The sequence below is a fragment of the Apostichopus japonicus genome, chromosome 7, assembly GCF_037975245.1.
Source record: "Apostichopus japonicus isolate 1M-3 chromosome 7, ASM3797524v1, whole genome shotgun sequence".
Classification (NCBI taxonomy): Eukaryota; Metazoa; Echinodermata; class Holothuroidea; order Aspidochirotida; family Stichopodidae; genus Apostichopus; species Apostichopus japonicus.
In genome coordinates, this window is record NC_092567.1 from 7,442,868 (window position 1) to 7,459,065 (window position 16,198).

General features: G+C 38.6%; 3 protein-coding genes across 3 annotated transcripts in view; 2 read left to right on the forward strand and 1 right to left on the reverse strand.

Moving 5' to 3' along the window:
* LOC139970061 (uncharacterized) overlaps positions 1–16,198 on the forward strand; it is a 126,865-nt gene that overhangs the window by 27,320 nt on the left and 83,347 nt on the right. The window contains exons 3-4 of the mRNA XM_071975693.1: positions 1,571–1,688; positions 1,926–3,421. Coding sequence (XP_071831794.1) covers positions 1,664–1,688; positions 1,926–3,421 — 1,521 coding nt within the window. The 5' untranslated portion in view covers positions 1,571–1,663. The remainder of the gene's footprint in view (positions 1–1,570; positions 1,689–1,925; positions 3,422–16,198) is intronic.
* On the forward strand, positions 3,317–10,486 carry LOC139970183 (uncharacterized). Its single transcript, XM_071975822.1, has 9 exons — positions 3,317–4,506; positions 5,423–5,705; positions 6,432–6,672; positions 7,175–7,727; positions 8,434–8,629; positions 8,868–9,128; positions 9,451–9,622; positions 9,828–9,976; positions 10,304–10,486. Exons 1-9 carry the CDS (start codon positions 4,141–4,143, stop codon positions 10,480–10,482), a joined length of 2,400 nt encoding a protein of 799 aa, XP_071831923.1. The 5' UTR covers positions 3,317–4,140; the 3' UTR covers positions 10,483–10,486.
* LOC139970075 (uncharacterized) lies at positions 10,595–12,508 on the reverse strand. Its single transcript, XM_071975710.1, has 3 exons — positions 12,207–12,508; positions 11,249–11,473; positions 10,595–10,769 (listed from the first exon to the last, which is right to left on the reverse strand). Exons 1-3 carry the CDS (start codon positions 12,506–12,508, stop codon positions 10,595–10,597), a joined length of 702 nt encoding a protein of 233 aa, XP_071831811.1.

Below are 16,198 nucleotides of genomic sequence, written 5' to 3' on the forward strand. Positions count from 1 at the left end.
TAAGAGATATCCCGGTGGATAGATATTACTGCTTTATATATTAAATTATCTCCGCTTACAAGTATAAAAAGCCTGTGTATATTGTCCATGCTTGTAACACCCAGCATAGAGTTTGGCATCATAGGGGTATTGGGCTGAAATTGTCTTGATATCTACTTTTCATGTAAAATCATTGCACCTTCTAGGAATAAAATATTCTTTCCCAGCACATGTTTGGTTTCGATGATAATCGCAACCTTTGTAGTCATGCCGGCAGATGAGTGTGTGTGAAACCTTACTTGGAAACAGGATATCTCTAGAATAGAAGTTTGGACCAATATCATATTTGGTGTGTAGGAGTACCAAATTGAGTAGAAAAAGCCTACTGCCTTTAGAGGTCAAATGTCATTAGGGGTCAAACTGTGAAACCTTGTAATGACGATATCTCCAGAAGGGAAGCTTGGACCAATCTCATATTTAGTATGTACAGTAGTTGTGTCACATTGAGTTCAAGATACCAATGGATTTTTGTGGAGGTCAAAGGTTGGGGTCACCATGGGCCAAATTGTGAACATCGTTAACACGATATTTTAAGAAGGGAAGCTTGGACCAACCTCTTATAAAGTATGTAGTTAGTTCAACAATCCTTTTGTTTTTTGCGGAGGTCAAATGTCACCAGTGGTCAAATTGTGGAAACCTTGTCTTATAATCTATTGTATCTCCCACAGTGCAGCCTATGATATTACATGTGTGTTACGCCTCATTAATAGCAGAGGCTGTTGGCAATTGGAAATTAGCTAAAGGGCATCCGTAGATATGAATCAGAAGTTTCGACCAAATCTCCATTGACTTAAGTGTGTCGGTAACTTACTGTACGTTGCTGCATACATGCCTGTGCACAAAGGTGTGCAATGAAACGTTGTACTGTTTGTACATGCTTAATGTGTTGGAATGGCCGATATCAATTTGAATAATCTATATGTTACCTTTGCTACTGTACCATTGTTAACTTTTCCGGCGTATTTTTGCAATTGTCAAGATTCAGTGCCAAATAAAAACTTTAGGTTTGGATATAGTAACGTTGGGGAAATGACCAGGCGCTGTATACGAAAATTAACTATAGCCTGTTTTGATGTTTTAGAGGCAAATCAGACGCAAAATCTTGGGGACCGGGGATGGGGCTTAACATTTGACTAACGCATATTTAATGTATGGCTTGTAGGTGTACCACATAGAGTGGAAGAAGCCAGTTGTCATTGGTAGCAATCAATCTCTATGTTGAATACAAGAAAAGTTTTCATCTCGGTCTTCAGGTGCCAATGTGAACATTGTGTTGTTATATGATCTCAATGCTTTTTGCTTATATTGAGGTATGCTGTCCATCATGGTTATACCCTACAGCCTAGTGTGTCACATTCATATAAGATTATTGATGTAGCATCATTGAAACCACACTGCAGGTTTGCTGTCTGATTATTAATAAAACATTGAACCATCCATAGATGCAACAACAACACAATGTAGTATACATTTTGAAAGTTAACTGAATGATGTAATTATTTAGATTCCCTATTTTTCTCATATTTTTAAGAAAGAAAAACTGATTTACAGAAATGATGGGCAGGAGCTGTTCTGACACGACCCCTTCACGCTTCGTAGACTGTCTGAAGTAAATCACGTGACAATGGAGCTGACTCCTGATCTTCAAGGTAGATGCCTTAATCTTTGACTTTGTCATTTGTGCATCTTTACTTCCTTATGGTAAAACATGTAACCTCCTCCCGCTCTGTCGTCTTAATAGCAAATAGAACAGTAACAAAACTGTATTATCAGTAACGAATAAACAATTAAGATTGACGTGTTCTCCTGTGTGTCACCAATTTATTGTTCGTCAAATTTAGTCATACATGGAACATTTACACATATTGTTTCTGTTTTTTGTTTAGAGAAGAAACAATTTCTGATAGAAGGTCTCAAGAGGACATATAAAGGCCAATATGATGCGATTCAACCCCTACCATATATAAAAGATAGACTTTTTTGTGTGGACAAGGTCTTTGTAGAAGGGGGCGTTGAAGTTTGTCTGGCACCAGAGCTAACGCCAGGCACCAGAGGATCATGGGAGCGTTTGGAATCTTACAAAAGTATTTATACTGACTTTCGGTTTAATTCCAAGAGACGCATTATACAAGGAGAGCCCGGGTATGGTAAGTCAACGTTAACCCTTCAGCTGGCCTACGATTGGTGTAATGGCGTATCGGATTCCCCGATGAACAATGTGGAAATACTAATTCTTCTTCGGTTAAGACAACTTGGAAGTGTAAAGTCTCTCTACAGGGCGATTAAGTCATTTCTTCTCTTCCATGAACCCCGTGTTAGCAAACATGATATTGAAAAGATCATTCACAGTTGCTCGTCCGTCCACATTATTTTGGATGGATATGACGAGTATCCTGGCAGGGACAGCAATGATAATGACGATGTACACAGGATTATCAAGATGGAACTGTTTGCAGACTTTGATGTCAGCTTAACGACAAGATATCTTCCAGAATGTCTTAGAAAAGAAACTAAGGGGGCCAAACTAACAGGCTTCGATGACAAAGCTAGGAATGAGTATATTCGTAAGGCTGTAGTTAGTAACAACGATGAGGCAGTGGAAGAAATAAAACAACGGCTCAATGAAAACTCCATCCTTGCTGATCTTTGCCAGGTGCCTCTCATATTCGTGATGTTTGCCCACATGGCTCATGATCAGAGAGACCTCATGAAGTTCAAGTCTGTCACACAGTTCTTCAAACAAATGATTAGATGTTTTTACGACCATCTGAAACAGAAATATGGCGACAATAGAAGCAACAAGTTATATCTTCATGAAATGGAACATCATGAGCTAGACAAAATAGCTTTCGAAGGATTAAACAAGAAAAACCAACAATTGTCATGGATTAAGACTGGATTTCGTCAAAGAGTCGGGCCAGAATTATATGACCAGTATATTTCAATTGGCATTTTGGTGGAGGAAGATGTAGTGAGCGATGATTCTATTGGAAACAATGTGTTGTTTACAACGATGGTCCGTTTTTATCATAAACTATTCTGTGAATGGTATGCAGCCTACCACCTTGTCACTCTTGTAAAGAACGCACACGATCTCTCCGATATGCTGAGGTTCTTAGATCAATTTGATCTTCAGTACCTGTTTAGATTCGCCTGTGGTCTGGACCCCAATGCTGGAAAGAAACTCATCAACCATTTGAAGAGATTACCAGGGGGGGATAAGTTTGCCATCCTCTGTATCCTGGAACAAACTGGTGATGTCAACGACATTATGGATTCGGTGAAAGATCTCTGCTCGCATCATGTACAGATACAGAAAATCGACAGCGCTCTTCTTCAAAGATCGACGACACAGTTTCTGGAGATTGCATCTAAACATAATGTAAGTTATCTAATAAATAAACAGCCTTTTACATTTTTTTCCTACACCTAATTTAGGAACTGTTTACTATTTTATGATGGTTTTGTTTTCTTTATTCTCAAGTCTATTCACAGTCATTGAAAACTATTATTTAAGCCACTTTAAATCATAAGAATGTAGGTTTAAAGAAGACGGATGGTTTTCCTAGCTAATGAATATACAGTGGTGTATTGAGGATAATTGCAAATGATGTCATAGTATATTTAAACCAATCAGAATAATCTCTGCATGTGCCAAATTGCGCTAAAACTCTTATCATACTGATGATGTATTCATAATATTGAACGTATACTTCAACATAAACACATGGAGTGTTAATTTTTGGAATTTCAGATTCTTCCGTTACGAATAAATAGCTACAGTAGTCTTCCAATACTTTAAAGACCAACTATGGAGACTTTTCGATGAACATAAAATCCCACCATTTTTCATGTATGTAATCCTTAACTGACTCCAATTACATTGCTGTAATTAACTTTACCAATTTCGGACGTTAAATAAGTGAAAAATGGGACGAAAAGTCAGCTTCTATTTCAGACATTCCTGAAACATTCCTAAGACATCAGGTGACCATGTGACGTCAACGTTTGTATACCTCACTGACAACTATACTTTTAGTGTGTAAAGTCGTATACTTGAGCTGCCAAAAAAATCAAGGATATTACTCCTTTTCCCTCAAAATGCCACAATTCTGTGTTGTTGGAGGTTGCAGTTATACCTCAGCCAACAAAAACATCAGCTTTTTTAGGTTTCCGAGTGGAAGAACAGACGTAAAACGCCGTAGACTTTGGATCAATTTTGTGAGATCAACGCGTAAAGATTTTTCAGCACCCGGAGTATCTCATGCCGAACACGTTAAAGTATGCTCAGTGCATTTCAAGGAAAGCGATTGGGATCCTCAATATTTGCTACGCAAGAAGTTGGCCAAGGCTGGCGTAATATTAAAACCAAAATTGAAAGTAGGAGCAGTCCCATCTTTGAAGCCGCAAAGAGAGTCACCCTATAAGAAGAGACGTCTCCTGTCCATCAGACGACAACGTTCCAAGGTATGTATAAATCTCAGCTTTCTAACCTAGGCTAGCTTAGGGTCTACATTGATTATGCTAAAGCGATGTGTAATAGCCTACATGCAGTTGCATGATGCAACAAATTTTCTACGAAAGCGCTAGCGGAGACTGAAACGTACCCTGTAAGTTAGGGTACACGTAAATCGAGAAACCTGTCAAAAATGTTGATTATTAACCCAGCAATCCTGGGCATTGTACCTATGTTGTGCTAAAACTAAAAGCTTCAATAACGTTGTAGCCTATTCGTACAACTTTCTATTCAAATTTGGTCCTGATGAGGCGTGTTGAAGAAACATTAGGCCTAATATGGCGTAGCCTAAACCTAGCTAACACTAATACTAATAGCTAGTATAACGTGAAGGCGCTCATACAGTGATGTAGGATAAACCAACTGTGGTATCATGGCTATAGCCTACTGCAAGCTAAGCCTTACAACAGTGTTCCTCAACCATACTTAGGCCTAGGTATATATGTGGTTTCTCTCGTGGAGTGCAGTTCTTGCTGTAAGGTGCTTCAGCAAGGTAAATGTGAGGGCTGTATTTTCAATCTTTGTGGTGGTGAACTTTTATTCGAAGCTTTAGTGCGAACAATTTTTTTTTAATAAGAAAAACATAGCCTAGACTACATTACCACGAGAAGACCCTACTGGGGTTTCCGACATGATCATCTGCTTGAGTTTTCACTCCGTTTGAAAAATATGCTGGCGAGAACCTTGGGTATTCATCTTATTTTTCTTGAAAACCCAGTTTCTACACATGAATTAAATATTGCATATTGCTACCTGTATGGGCTTTAGCTCTTCATCCTGTCACATTCCCTTTGAATGACTCACTTTTTTTGGTGCAACCAATATGGTTATGGGGATCAATCTACTTCCTTTCTTTTGTCTCTTCAGGAGGTATCAAGATTAATTCAAAAATCTTTTCCAAAGGATGTTGGAAAAGGACTAGCTACTCTGCAAAATGCTGCAGATACCTTGCAAGGTTTTGCTGACCAAGTTAGGAGTGAAATGCCCCAAGTGAATGCTATAAGCGTGGCCCCATCAGGTTACACAACTGTGCAGTCTGAAAATGACGGGAGGACCCACAGAGGCACACAAGTCACATTCAAGGCGGTGCGAAAGCGTCAGTGCTCGAAAGCAGTTACCGTATGCAGTAAAAATTGGGGTATTACCAAAGGTAAGAATGTCTTGTAGGTTCTGAAGGCAGGTTATATACTATACTATCATAGAATGTGCTTTTTCATGTGTATTTCTGGTATAACATACATATGTCATAACTGCATAGTCATTAAAGAATGTTTGAGTGTGTGTGTGGGGGTGGGGTGGGTAACATATTTCATGTTTTCTATTCAGGCCTAGAAAATAGCCTAAGCATTGGGCAAAATTTTTTATAACAGTGATTTGTTTCATACAAGTTGTCCAACATAACAGAGGGGGGTTCCAAATAACAGGTAAAGCAAAATATGTAACAGATCATCAGTAGGTAGTATTAATACTTGTGGTTGACATATAACAAGCTTTGAAAATTAGAAAGATTTTTGCTCTGGCTCTGTGTGGACCTATTCATTGCCACTTTTTGCAATTTCTCTCGGGATATCAATTATTGAAACTTTGTTTTGTGGGACTTTATCATAGACAAGAAGATTTGATCCCAGAAATGGCCTCAGGAGGATAAAAAGGTGGTTAGAATAGCTCTCATAGTAAGCACCAGCTCCAACACTTTTAGGAATTATCTGCTCTCTAGCTTGTGCATACTGTAACGATATGGTAACAAATAAATATTCTTTATCATCACAACATTTTACCATGCAAGTAGAACATTAGAAAATGCCAAGCTAGTGGTGCATACATGTATTTACATTGTGTGACTACCTTAGTTAACTTCACTGTTAACTTCATACAGGAATGCAGACACCTAAATGGCACCCTGTGGAGACAAAGGAAGTGGCAACACAGTGGGAAGATCTTCATGAAGAGCCTCGAGTAAGATATGACCCTCCTTTTCCTGATGTCATTGATAGCTCTTCCAGTACAGATTTTTGCAAAAAGCCAAACAGCAAAATAATAGTGGATCCGGAATACACACCGGACAGTGATTCATTGGCCCTCAAAGACCCACATCTACAGTACTTGGAATCTAATGTGTAAGTATTATATCATATTTCCTTTCATTGTACAATCATAGTTGAAGTCAATTGCTTATGCTCATTATTTTGTACTAGGTTTTAGAGAGTATCCCTACTTCTCAATTGAGCAATGACAGTCCCCATTCCTAAAAAAGTTCTGTAAAAGGTTTCTTCTATAGCTTTTTACTGTATCTGTAAGATAGTGCACTGAAAATTCATCTAGTTTTTGTTCAATCCAATCTTATACACTTGTAAAATATGCAGATTGACAACCCAACTGTTGCCCATGGGCAATGTGTGTGTTGAGTGAGAATCTGAGAATTAATTTCAAACATGATGTATTGAATGAAAGCAATTTTGAAGACCTGTGAAATGATACAAATTTTGCAAACATGTACTATAACCCTTGTCATGAAGAAACTTCCATACAGTAAAATCATTCATGAAAAACTCTGATGTATTAACAAATGCGTTTTTATTCATTTTAAAATTGCATGTTTTTTTTCCTTTATTTTCTCAGAGAGAGCATCGATGAGCCAACACCTCCTCACATTGAGGCAAAATACATGGTATTTGAAAGCTGCCTTTTGGATTTGTTTAGGGTATGTCCTGTTTGCCATGGAAAATCTTCTCCACAGATCAGTCACATAAAGGGAACCATGGTGGTCATCAAGCAGCTTTGCCAGGAGCCAGCACCCTGTGGCCTGGTAAGGAAGTGGTTTAGCCAACCATTCATTGGTAACCTTCCTGCCGGCAATATCCTCCTTTCCAGTGCAATTCTCTTCAATGGGGCATCTCCAAAGAAGGTTCTGAAGGTCCTTTCAGCCATGAATATGGAAAGTATTGCATATTCATCTTTCATGGAACACCAAAGGCTGTATCTCCAACCAACTGTCGTAAACATTTGGAGTAAAATGCAGCAATCACTGATAGACCAGCTCAAAGATACCAACCAGCAGTTGGTCATTGGAGGCGATGCCAGGAACGATAGTCCGGGGCACACAGCCAAGTATGGCTCCTACTCATTCCTCGAGCAGAACATTAATAAAGTCATTCATGTTGAGTTGGTTCAGGTAAGAGATTCAAAATGATTTTGTATTGCCCTTTTTTTTCCTTTTGCTTTTTTGTGGTGGAGTTCAAAGGTCATGTGATGTCAACAGGTGTCAAATGGTTAAACATTGGTAACATGATATCACAAAACAAGGAAGCTTGGAACAATCACATGTTTAGTATGCTGATTCAACACAGGAAGCCTATCAGTGGACCTGTTAGGTTAGCAGCTGTCATTTAGACTATACTATCTTCACATCTCAATGCTTTTTTGCTGTATTACTGAGATCAAGTATGTTGTACAACCCTATGGTACAGTTGTCAAACTCAAAAAAATAAGGAATATTACATCATCTAAACCAAAATACATGCATTCAAGTTGTTGTGAGTTGACCAATGACTACCTTTGAAGAAAGGGGGGGGGGGTATTCAATGCTTCATTATTATAATTTTTTTTTTGGGGGGGGGGGCATATTTTGGGGCCACTGGCTTCAAACTTTCCAACTAATTTGAAAATACAATGTGCAAAGTGCTGTTCTAAGTTAATAGTTACGTTTCTCATCATCAAATGATTTCTGTTTTTCGTTATCAAATTAGGTCCAGTTGTATTCTTCTTTATAAAAATACCTAAACATCTCCAATGTTTTCTTTTTTGGGGGGGGGGGGGGCTGGTGGGGTGGTTAAACTGGCTATGAAAATATATCACATCTTCCTTTCTTGTTTTCTTAGAAAAATGAAGTTGGCAACAGCTATCAAATGGAGCTGGAAGGTTTGAAGAGGGGAACGTCATGGATATCTCGTGTGGGCCTCAACCTTGGAACCATAATTACAGACCGGCACAGTCAAGTAACTAAATGGATTAGAGAAGAGTTGAGCGAGAAATCTGGAGTGGTGCATTACTTTGATGTTTGGCATATATCTAAAGGTACCTTCAGCACTCAATTAGCATAGCAAAGTGTCGTTTATTTTATTATTCTGTCTGATATCTGCTGACATGATAAATATATTCTATGAAGTAATATCACACTTCAGACATCCATTTTATGCCATTCAATGTTCCCTTGGCCATCTATTTCTAACTTTCAGCTGATTTGTTTTGAATTCCTGTAATGGCGTATGTAAGATAACCATGATAACCACATCTTTTCCTGCATAATTTGTAGGAATAAAGAAGAAACTAAGGGCTGCTGGTGCAAAGAGCAACTGTGAGTTGATAAATCACTGGACAAGGAGTATAATCAACCACGTGTATTGGTCTGCCTCATCAACCCCTGATGGAAACGGTGATGTCATGGCTGCCAAGTTCGCATCCATCTTGAACCACATCATGAACATTCACATCCACAACAACGACCATTTTCCAGCCTGTGAGCATCCTCCTCTAGCTGATGCAGAGCGACAGAAGCTTGGGTTCCAATTGGTAAGCGACCTGTTTCACCTCACTATGTAATTTAGCCATTTATTGACAGTCTTATTAAAGCTGGAATAAACTTTCATTGCAAGTTAACATTTAGATACCGAGGAAGTATTTTTAAAAGTTTTGTAGAGTATGGAAGTATGCATTTCATAATCAGTCAGTTAATTTTCTACATATTGGTTGTTCTCTTCCATCAATGAAATCAACTCAACATTGTAATAAGTACCATTAATGAGATCATTTTCGAAAGACTTTGGTGAGTTCATTATACGTTGAAAGTACCTGCTTAGACACATAAAGTGAATTTCGTTTGTTGCTGTTTATCTCAGATTCAAAAGCTGCAGAGGAGCTACTAAGGATTCTGGATTCCCCTTACCTAACTCGAACCATGAAAATGATGTCACCATTTCATCAAACCTCCAACGTTGAAACATACCATTCGATCATCAACCACTTTGCCCCAAAGCTGCTAGCATATAGCTACCAAAGCATGCTTGTCCGGTGAGGAATTTGACATATTTTTATTCCTTAAAAGTAAAGTAGAGTGTAGAGCTAGAATAGGGTCTTACAAACGGAGTACAATTCACAGCACTGGTCCTAAACACCTCCAATAGTACCACTCATGTACTATTATAATACTACTTTATTTGAATTCTTGTGTGTTCATGAGGCATAAGCTGTAATCTTTTTTCTCCTTCCCATACAGATTGTATCTTACTGCTATGCACTACAATGAAAATGCTGGACGATCCCAGAGAAAGAAGAAAGATGGGACCCTACAGTGGTCGATCAGCTTTCCAAGGGGGAAGGACGGAGAATATGTGCTGCACAAGCTCTTGGAGGAGCCTACTTTTGGTATGAACTATGACATGTTTGCTATAACTTTTAACTGAAATCAGTACTGAGCTCTATAAAATGGTACTGCCATGTTATGGTGAAGGAGGGGAGGGTGGTTGGCTGGGGTTGGAGAGGGGAAAGTTTTATCCTCTTTTTCAGCTCATGTGGAATAAAAGTATTACCAAAGCAGGCAGATTTGCCTTTGATCATCATATACCATAGAAGGGGTGGTTTCTTTTCTTTGTTATTCAAAAATGAAGGAAATTTTTACGAGGACTCGTGAAAGTGACCAGATGACAAGTAAAATATGTAAGGTATTGCAAACTTTATTTCACTTTATTTCAGAATATGTCCATGAGCTAATGGAAGAGGCAGTTCAGTTGGTGCAGAGAGGTGGAAAAACTCTAAGGCAGACTATACCAATCCTGAGCAATGTTCCACCTCCACTTGCTGCTTCCTTAGAACACCCCGAGTTGCAAGTTGCTGTTGGAAGGGAAACTTCCAGATTTGCCCATATTAAGTAAAACAGAGTAAACTAAATGAAAGAGGATGCGAAATCAGTGGTTTCTATTTATAATTACCCCAACTTTTTTATGTACCAGTCGCACCAGAAGTTTTAACTTGAAAATAAAAATGTCACTGCTCATCAACAATTCCTGGTTGGAATCCTGTCATTCTTTGTCTCCTGGGAAGTGGAAAAGTTTGTCTTATTCTGTCAACCACACAAGAGGGTAAAGGAACCCTGTTATTTCGACCAAGTATACCCCAATTCCATCGGACCACCTGTCGGTAAGCTGTGTATCTGTAGCGCCTTTCCAAAGGAAGAAATAACGAAAACGAAAAATACTAATGTACAACTGTTTTAGTTAAAGCTTTTTATAACCCTCTACAATATGTTTCTGCCTATATGGTATCTCAGAGCAAAACTTTCTTAATGAGCAAGTGCATATCTTGGATTAATATACATTGAGATGGAGAGGGGAGAGATTGGGTGGGTCCAGAGATATGGGTTGACTGAGGTGCTTTGAGAGGATTCGGCCATGGGGAGGAGTGGGAAGGGGCGAGTTGACAAGGTGAAGGATGATGAAAACAACACACAATGAAAACCATGTATAAGGCAAAAGTAAACATGGTTTGTCTTTGCAATTATATTAAGTTTTAAGCCAAGTTTGGTATGCAAATTACAGTAAGAATGCCTCCATACCTACTTCATGATCGTTACTCACTGATGACAGTCCTCAAAGTACTGAAATGTGTGATTGTTATGCTGTGATAATATTCTGTACTTACTCGTGATCTCTATGGGGTACCTGTCTCTGTTCCCTTCTGCTGTAGCCAATGTATGCCACATCCAGAACCACACTGCACAAAGCTACTGACTCAAAAGCTTCGTGTTGAGTGATGCAAGTCTCAGGTGTACCTGCCTGCAGCATTGTATCCTGCATACATGGTATTTCCTGACAACAAACGCTCTCAGTGACTGTTGGCATTAATGCACAGGCCCCACAGCGACACCTACATTATGAAGTAAAAAAGACCCAAAGCTTGGAAGTATGCTTAGAAATGTTTTATGATGCAAAAAAAGGCTAACCACTGCATTGAAGCAGATACAGTAGGAATTCAAGCAGTTGCAGACTGGATTACTACTTTTGAATTTGTAAACAATAGATGAATACCAATACCTTGGTGAGTTAATTGAGAAGTGTTTTAATCAAGTGTTTGTATAATAACTTTGTGGATATATAGCAGAGGTTACACCTATGGAGTAAGTTGCTTCAGTGCCGTAACTATTCACAACATAGAAAATGAATGGCTTCCATACAGATATTATGTTAACTACATCTTCAGTATTTTCTTTTGGAATCTACATTAATAAGACCATACCCAACCAACCAATGGGTACACTTTGTTCTTCAAAAAAAAGAAGAAAAAAAGGTGTGATATCATTAGCTTCAAATTCATGTCAACGTCTTATTAAATGCTTGTTTAAACTATGGCACATAAGAATCAAATTATCTGGTATTGCAACAAGTGGGAGCGTAAAGACCCATTCATATTTGTGGCGTAAAGCAATTGACAATTGAAGAATTAATATTTTTTAAATAGACCCAACCACAAAGCGAAAACAAGAATTTTGGTAAGCAGTACCCTGTGGCCTAAGAATCCAGTTTCCCTCTATGGTTTATCGGTAAAAAAAATATTAAAAAAATAAAACATGAAATGTGACTTGAAAGTATTTAGTACCTACCAGTCGAGTCTTTGAAGCCTTTCCATGTTTTCATTTCTTTCCATTGTCTGCCGTGGTTGCTGTTCCCCTTCGGGGAGTAACGGTTCGAATCTGTATGGGGCAGCGCCAACCAAATCACGGGCGAATTCTTCTTCGTCTGTGTCAGGCAATTGCTCTTCTTCTGATGAAGTGCTTGATGAATCAGTATCATCCTCAAAAGGGGACTCCACGCACTCACCACCGATCTCGCCAATAGCTATTTCTTCGTCCACTTCAAAATCATTATCAAAATTTTCGCCTAACGTGGCGGTAGCGAATGCCATGTTTAAGTTGATGTTCGATGTAACTTGTCAAACCATTGTAATGTTTATGTGTTGGGTCAGGTTGTGGTAGGAAACCGGACAACTTTTAGAGAACGAACACGCGTCTTATATTTTAGGCTAACTCTATCGAAGAATTTATTCCCCGACAATCACGTGTACATTAACAATGAACTATCTAGTGGGTTACTCCTCGAAAGGCGTACAAGCAGCACAATAGTTTCGCATATAACAACAACAACAAAAGACCTTACATTCAATTTGCTGCTGCATCCGCTTTAATAAACTATGAAGTTTATTCGCCATAGCTGTTTACTCTGACATTGTTATGCTGACATTGTTATTCAAATAATGCTAAACTGATGAACTTGTAAATGAAGTCTTCAAAAGTTTTCTGTGAATAGGATCGATCGAATAATACCGATGTACCACAACGTCTTTTGAAACTGATGTATTAGTCACATTAGCTACTTCATCTGAAAATCCACTGCATGTAGCCTACTTTGTCACCTGTAACATTTCTAACGGACAAACAAACAGTCGCAGCATCTGCCCCCTTCCCCGGACTCCGGCCGAGTTTGATTGTTAATAATTCTTACTCTCTTATATATATATTTTTTTATTACGAATGAGCACTCTGGATCTGGAGACCGTGGAAGGGATACATCAACATAGCACAACCCTATTACCTTTTGTCGGTGTGTATATTGTACTTACTATTTTCGTGCAACATAACATAAACTGATTTCCTAATAAGCCTCATAAAACTACAGGATAAGTATTGATAGACCTGCAGTCTTAGCCGGAACTATGATGCAATAGACCTACATTACATAAATAATTTTAAATGGATTAATTTTTCCCTTCAATTCGAATGGACAGTATGGGGCCTAAATACTCGCAATAAAAGTGTACGTAGCTCCGTATTTTTAATTATTGTTTTGCATTTGTAACCATTCGACATGCTCAAAAAGCCTATGGGTACTCATACACGACCCTGCCTTTGTGTACGCCGCAAATGTCTCTTTCTGCGTAGCTAATGTGAAATTGACCCTTTCAAGTCTCATCGTAAACACGCCCTGGACGTCCTTACATGTAACATTATATCACGCAATTGACAGTAATATATTTACTGTAAGAGATGACCGTATATATATATACCGTGCCAAGGGTATAGCATTGTTAGTACATATACGGTAGTTAGTTACAACTCTCGCCGGCGTTGGCTCACAGCATGTGTAAATAGCCATGTTAGGATTTATCTATTTCATTTGTTGTATTCCAGTATCGTGAGTTCGTGATACATGTGTAATATTGTCCGTTCTGTTTATTCCGACATCTGCATGGTCCAAGGAGTTGAATAAAAACGGTAGTATGAAGCGATCGGACGTTTTATTTCGTTAGTGACTGTCTTGTGATTGTGGGATGTTTGTACTATGGTCAAGGCCTGTTTCAACTAGACCTAACTCTATGGAATTACACAGAGTTACGGTAGTTTTTCGCCCAGGATTGAACAAGAAACGTGGATTGGGATATTCACTGCTAAAATTGTTAATTGAAAGGATACTTTTTCTGTGTTTGTATACTTTTGGATATTAAAACGAGTAAGTACTATGTAAGCATATTGTACCGTACGGACCTATTGACGCTACGCATATGTAAAAGATGCCTCCATTTGAGTGGAAATTTTGCTAATAAAATAAGCAATTTAACTAAAATTTCTGCTTATAATTGTCTTAAAACTTGTTGTTAACCTTCATGTGTTCTTGTTTTAAGCTAACAGCTTTTCAAACGCTCGAAATTGGAAGTCAAAAACAGTACAATTGTTCGCTATCTGTGTACAAACAGTGCCTATATCAACGTTTGATTTTCGCGGTATACAAACTTTGACGTCACACGGTGACCAGAGGCTCCTTTGGATCAATCTCTGTTTTCAGACATTCCAGAGGTTCATGTCACGGGACTACCCAAAATGTCCATTTTCGTGGTCGTTTTTGATGGGTTATAGTAGGTTTTCGAAGATAATTTTTCACACATGTTGATTATGGGTATGTAAACTCCTAAATTAATGGAAAATCTCAACAACAAAAAATTGCCTCCATATTTGGTCTTTAAATAAAAGTTAAATGATTCAAATGAGTGAATTAAACCTGGAACAACAAGCCATAAAAGTTGGAGTGCATTGTCATTGAACCATACTAATGTAGTAACAACCCTTGCTGGGGGTGTAGTGTAGGGTCATTGAACCATACTAATGTAGTAACAACCCTTGCTGGGCATGTAGTGTATAGTCATCGAACCATACTAATGTAGTAACAACCCTTACAGGGAGTGTAGTTTATGGTCATTGAACCATACTAATGTAGTAACAACCCTTACAGGGAGTGTAGTGTATGGTCATTGAGCCATACTAATGTAGTAACAACCCTTACAGGGGCTGTAGTGTATGGTCATCGAACCATACTAATGTAGAAACAACCCTTACAGGGAGTGTAGTGTATGGTCATCAAACCATACTAATGTAGTAACAACCCTTACAGGGACTGTAGTGTATGGTCATCGAACAATACTAATGTAGAAACAACCCTTACAGGGAGTGTAGTGTATTGTCATCAAACCATACTAATGTAGTAACAACCCTTACAGGGAGTGTAGTGTATGGTCATCGAACCATACTAATGTAGTAACAACCCATATAGGGAGTGTAGTGTATGGTCATCTAACCATACTAATGTAGTAACAACCCTTACAGGGGCTGTAGTGTATGGTCATCGAACCATACTAATGTAGAAACAACCCTTACAGGGAGTGTAGTGTATGGTCATCAAACCATACTAATGTAGTAACAACCCTTACAGGGACTGTAGTGTATGGTCATCGAACAATACTAATGTAGAAACAACCCTTACAGGGAGTGTAGTGTATTGTCATCAAACCATACTAATGTAGTAACAACCCTTACAGGGAGTGTAGTGTATGGTCATCGAACCATACTAATGTAGTAACAACCCATATAGGGAGTGTAGTGTATGGTCATCTAACCATACTAATGTAGTAACAACCCTTACAGGGGCTGTAGTGTATGGTCATTGAACCATACTAATGTAGTAACAACCCTTACAGGGGGTGTAGTGTATGGTCATTGAACCATACTTATGTAGTAACAACCCTTACAGGGGGTGTAGTGTATGGTCATTGAACCATACTAATGTAGTAACAACCCTTACAGGGAGTGTGGTGTATGGTCATCTAACCATACTAATGTAGTAACAACCCTTACAGAGGGTGTAGTGTATGGTCATTGAACCATACTAATGTAGTAACAACCCTTACAGGGGGTGTAGTGTATGGTTATTGAACCATACTAATGTAGTAACAACCCTTACAGGGGCTGTAGTGTATGGTCATTGAACCATACTAATGTAGTAACAACCCTTACAGGGGCTGTAGTGTATGGTCATCGAACCATACTAATGTAGTAACAACCCTTGCTGGGGGTGTAGTGTATTGTCATCGAACCATACTAATGTAGTAACAACCCTTACAGGGGGTGTAGTGTATGGTCATCGAACCATACTAATGTAGTAACAACCCTTACAGGGGGTGTAGTGTATGGTCATTGAACCATACTAATGTAGTAACAACCCTTACAGGGAGTGTAGTGTATGGTCATTGAACCATACTAATGTAGTA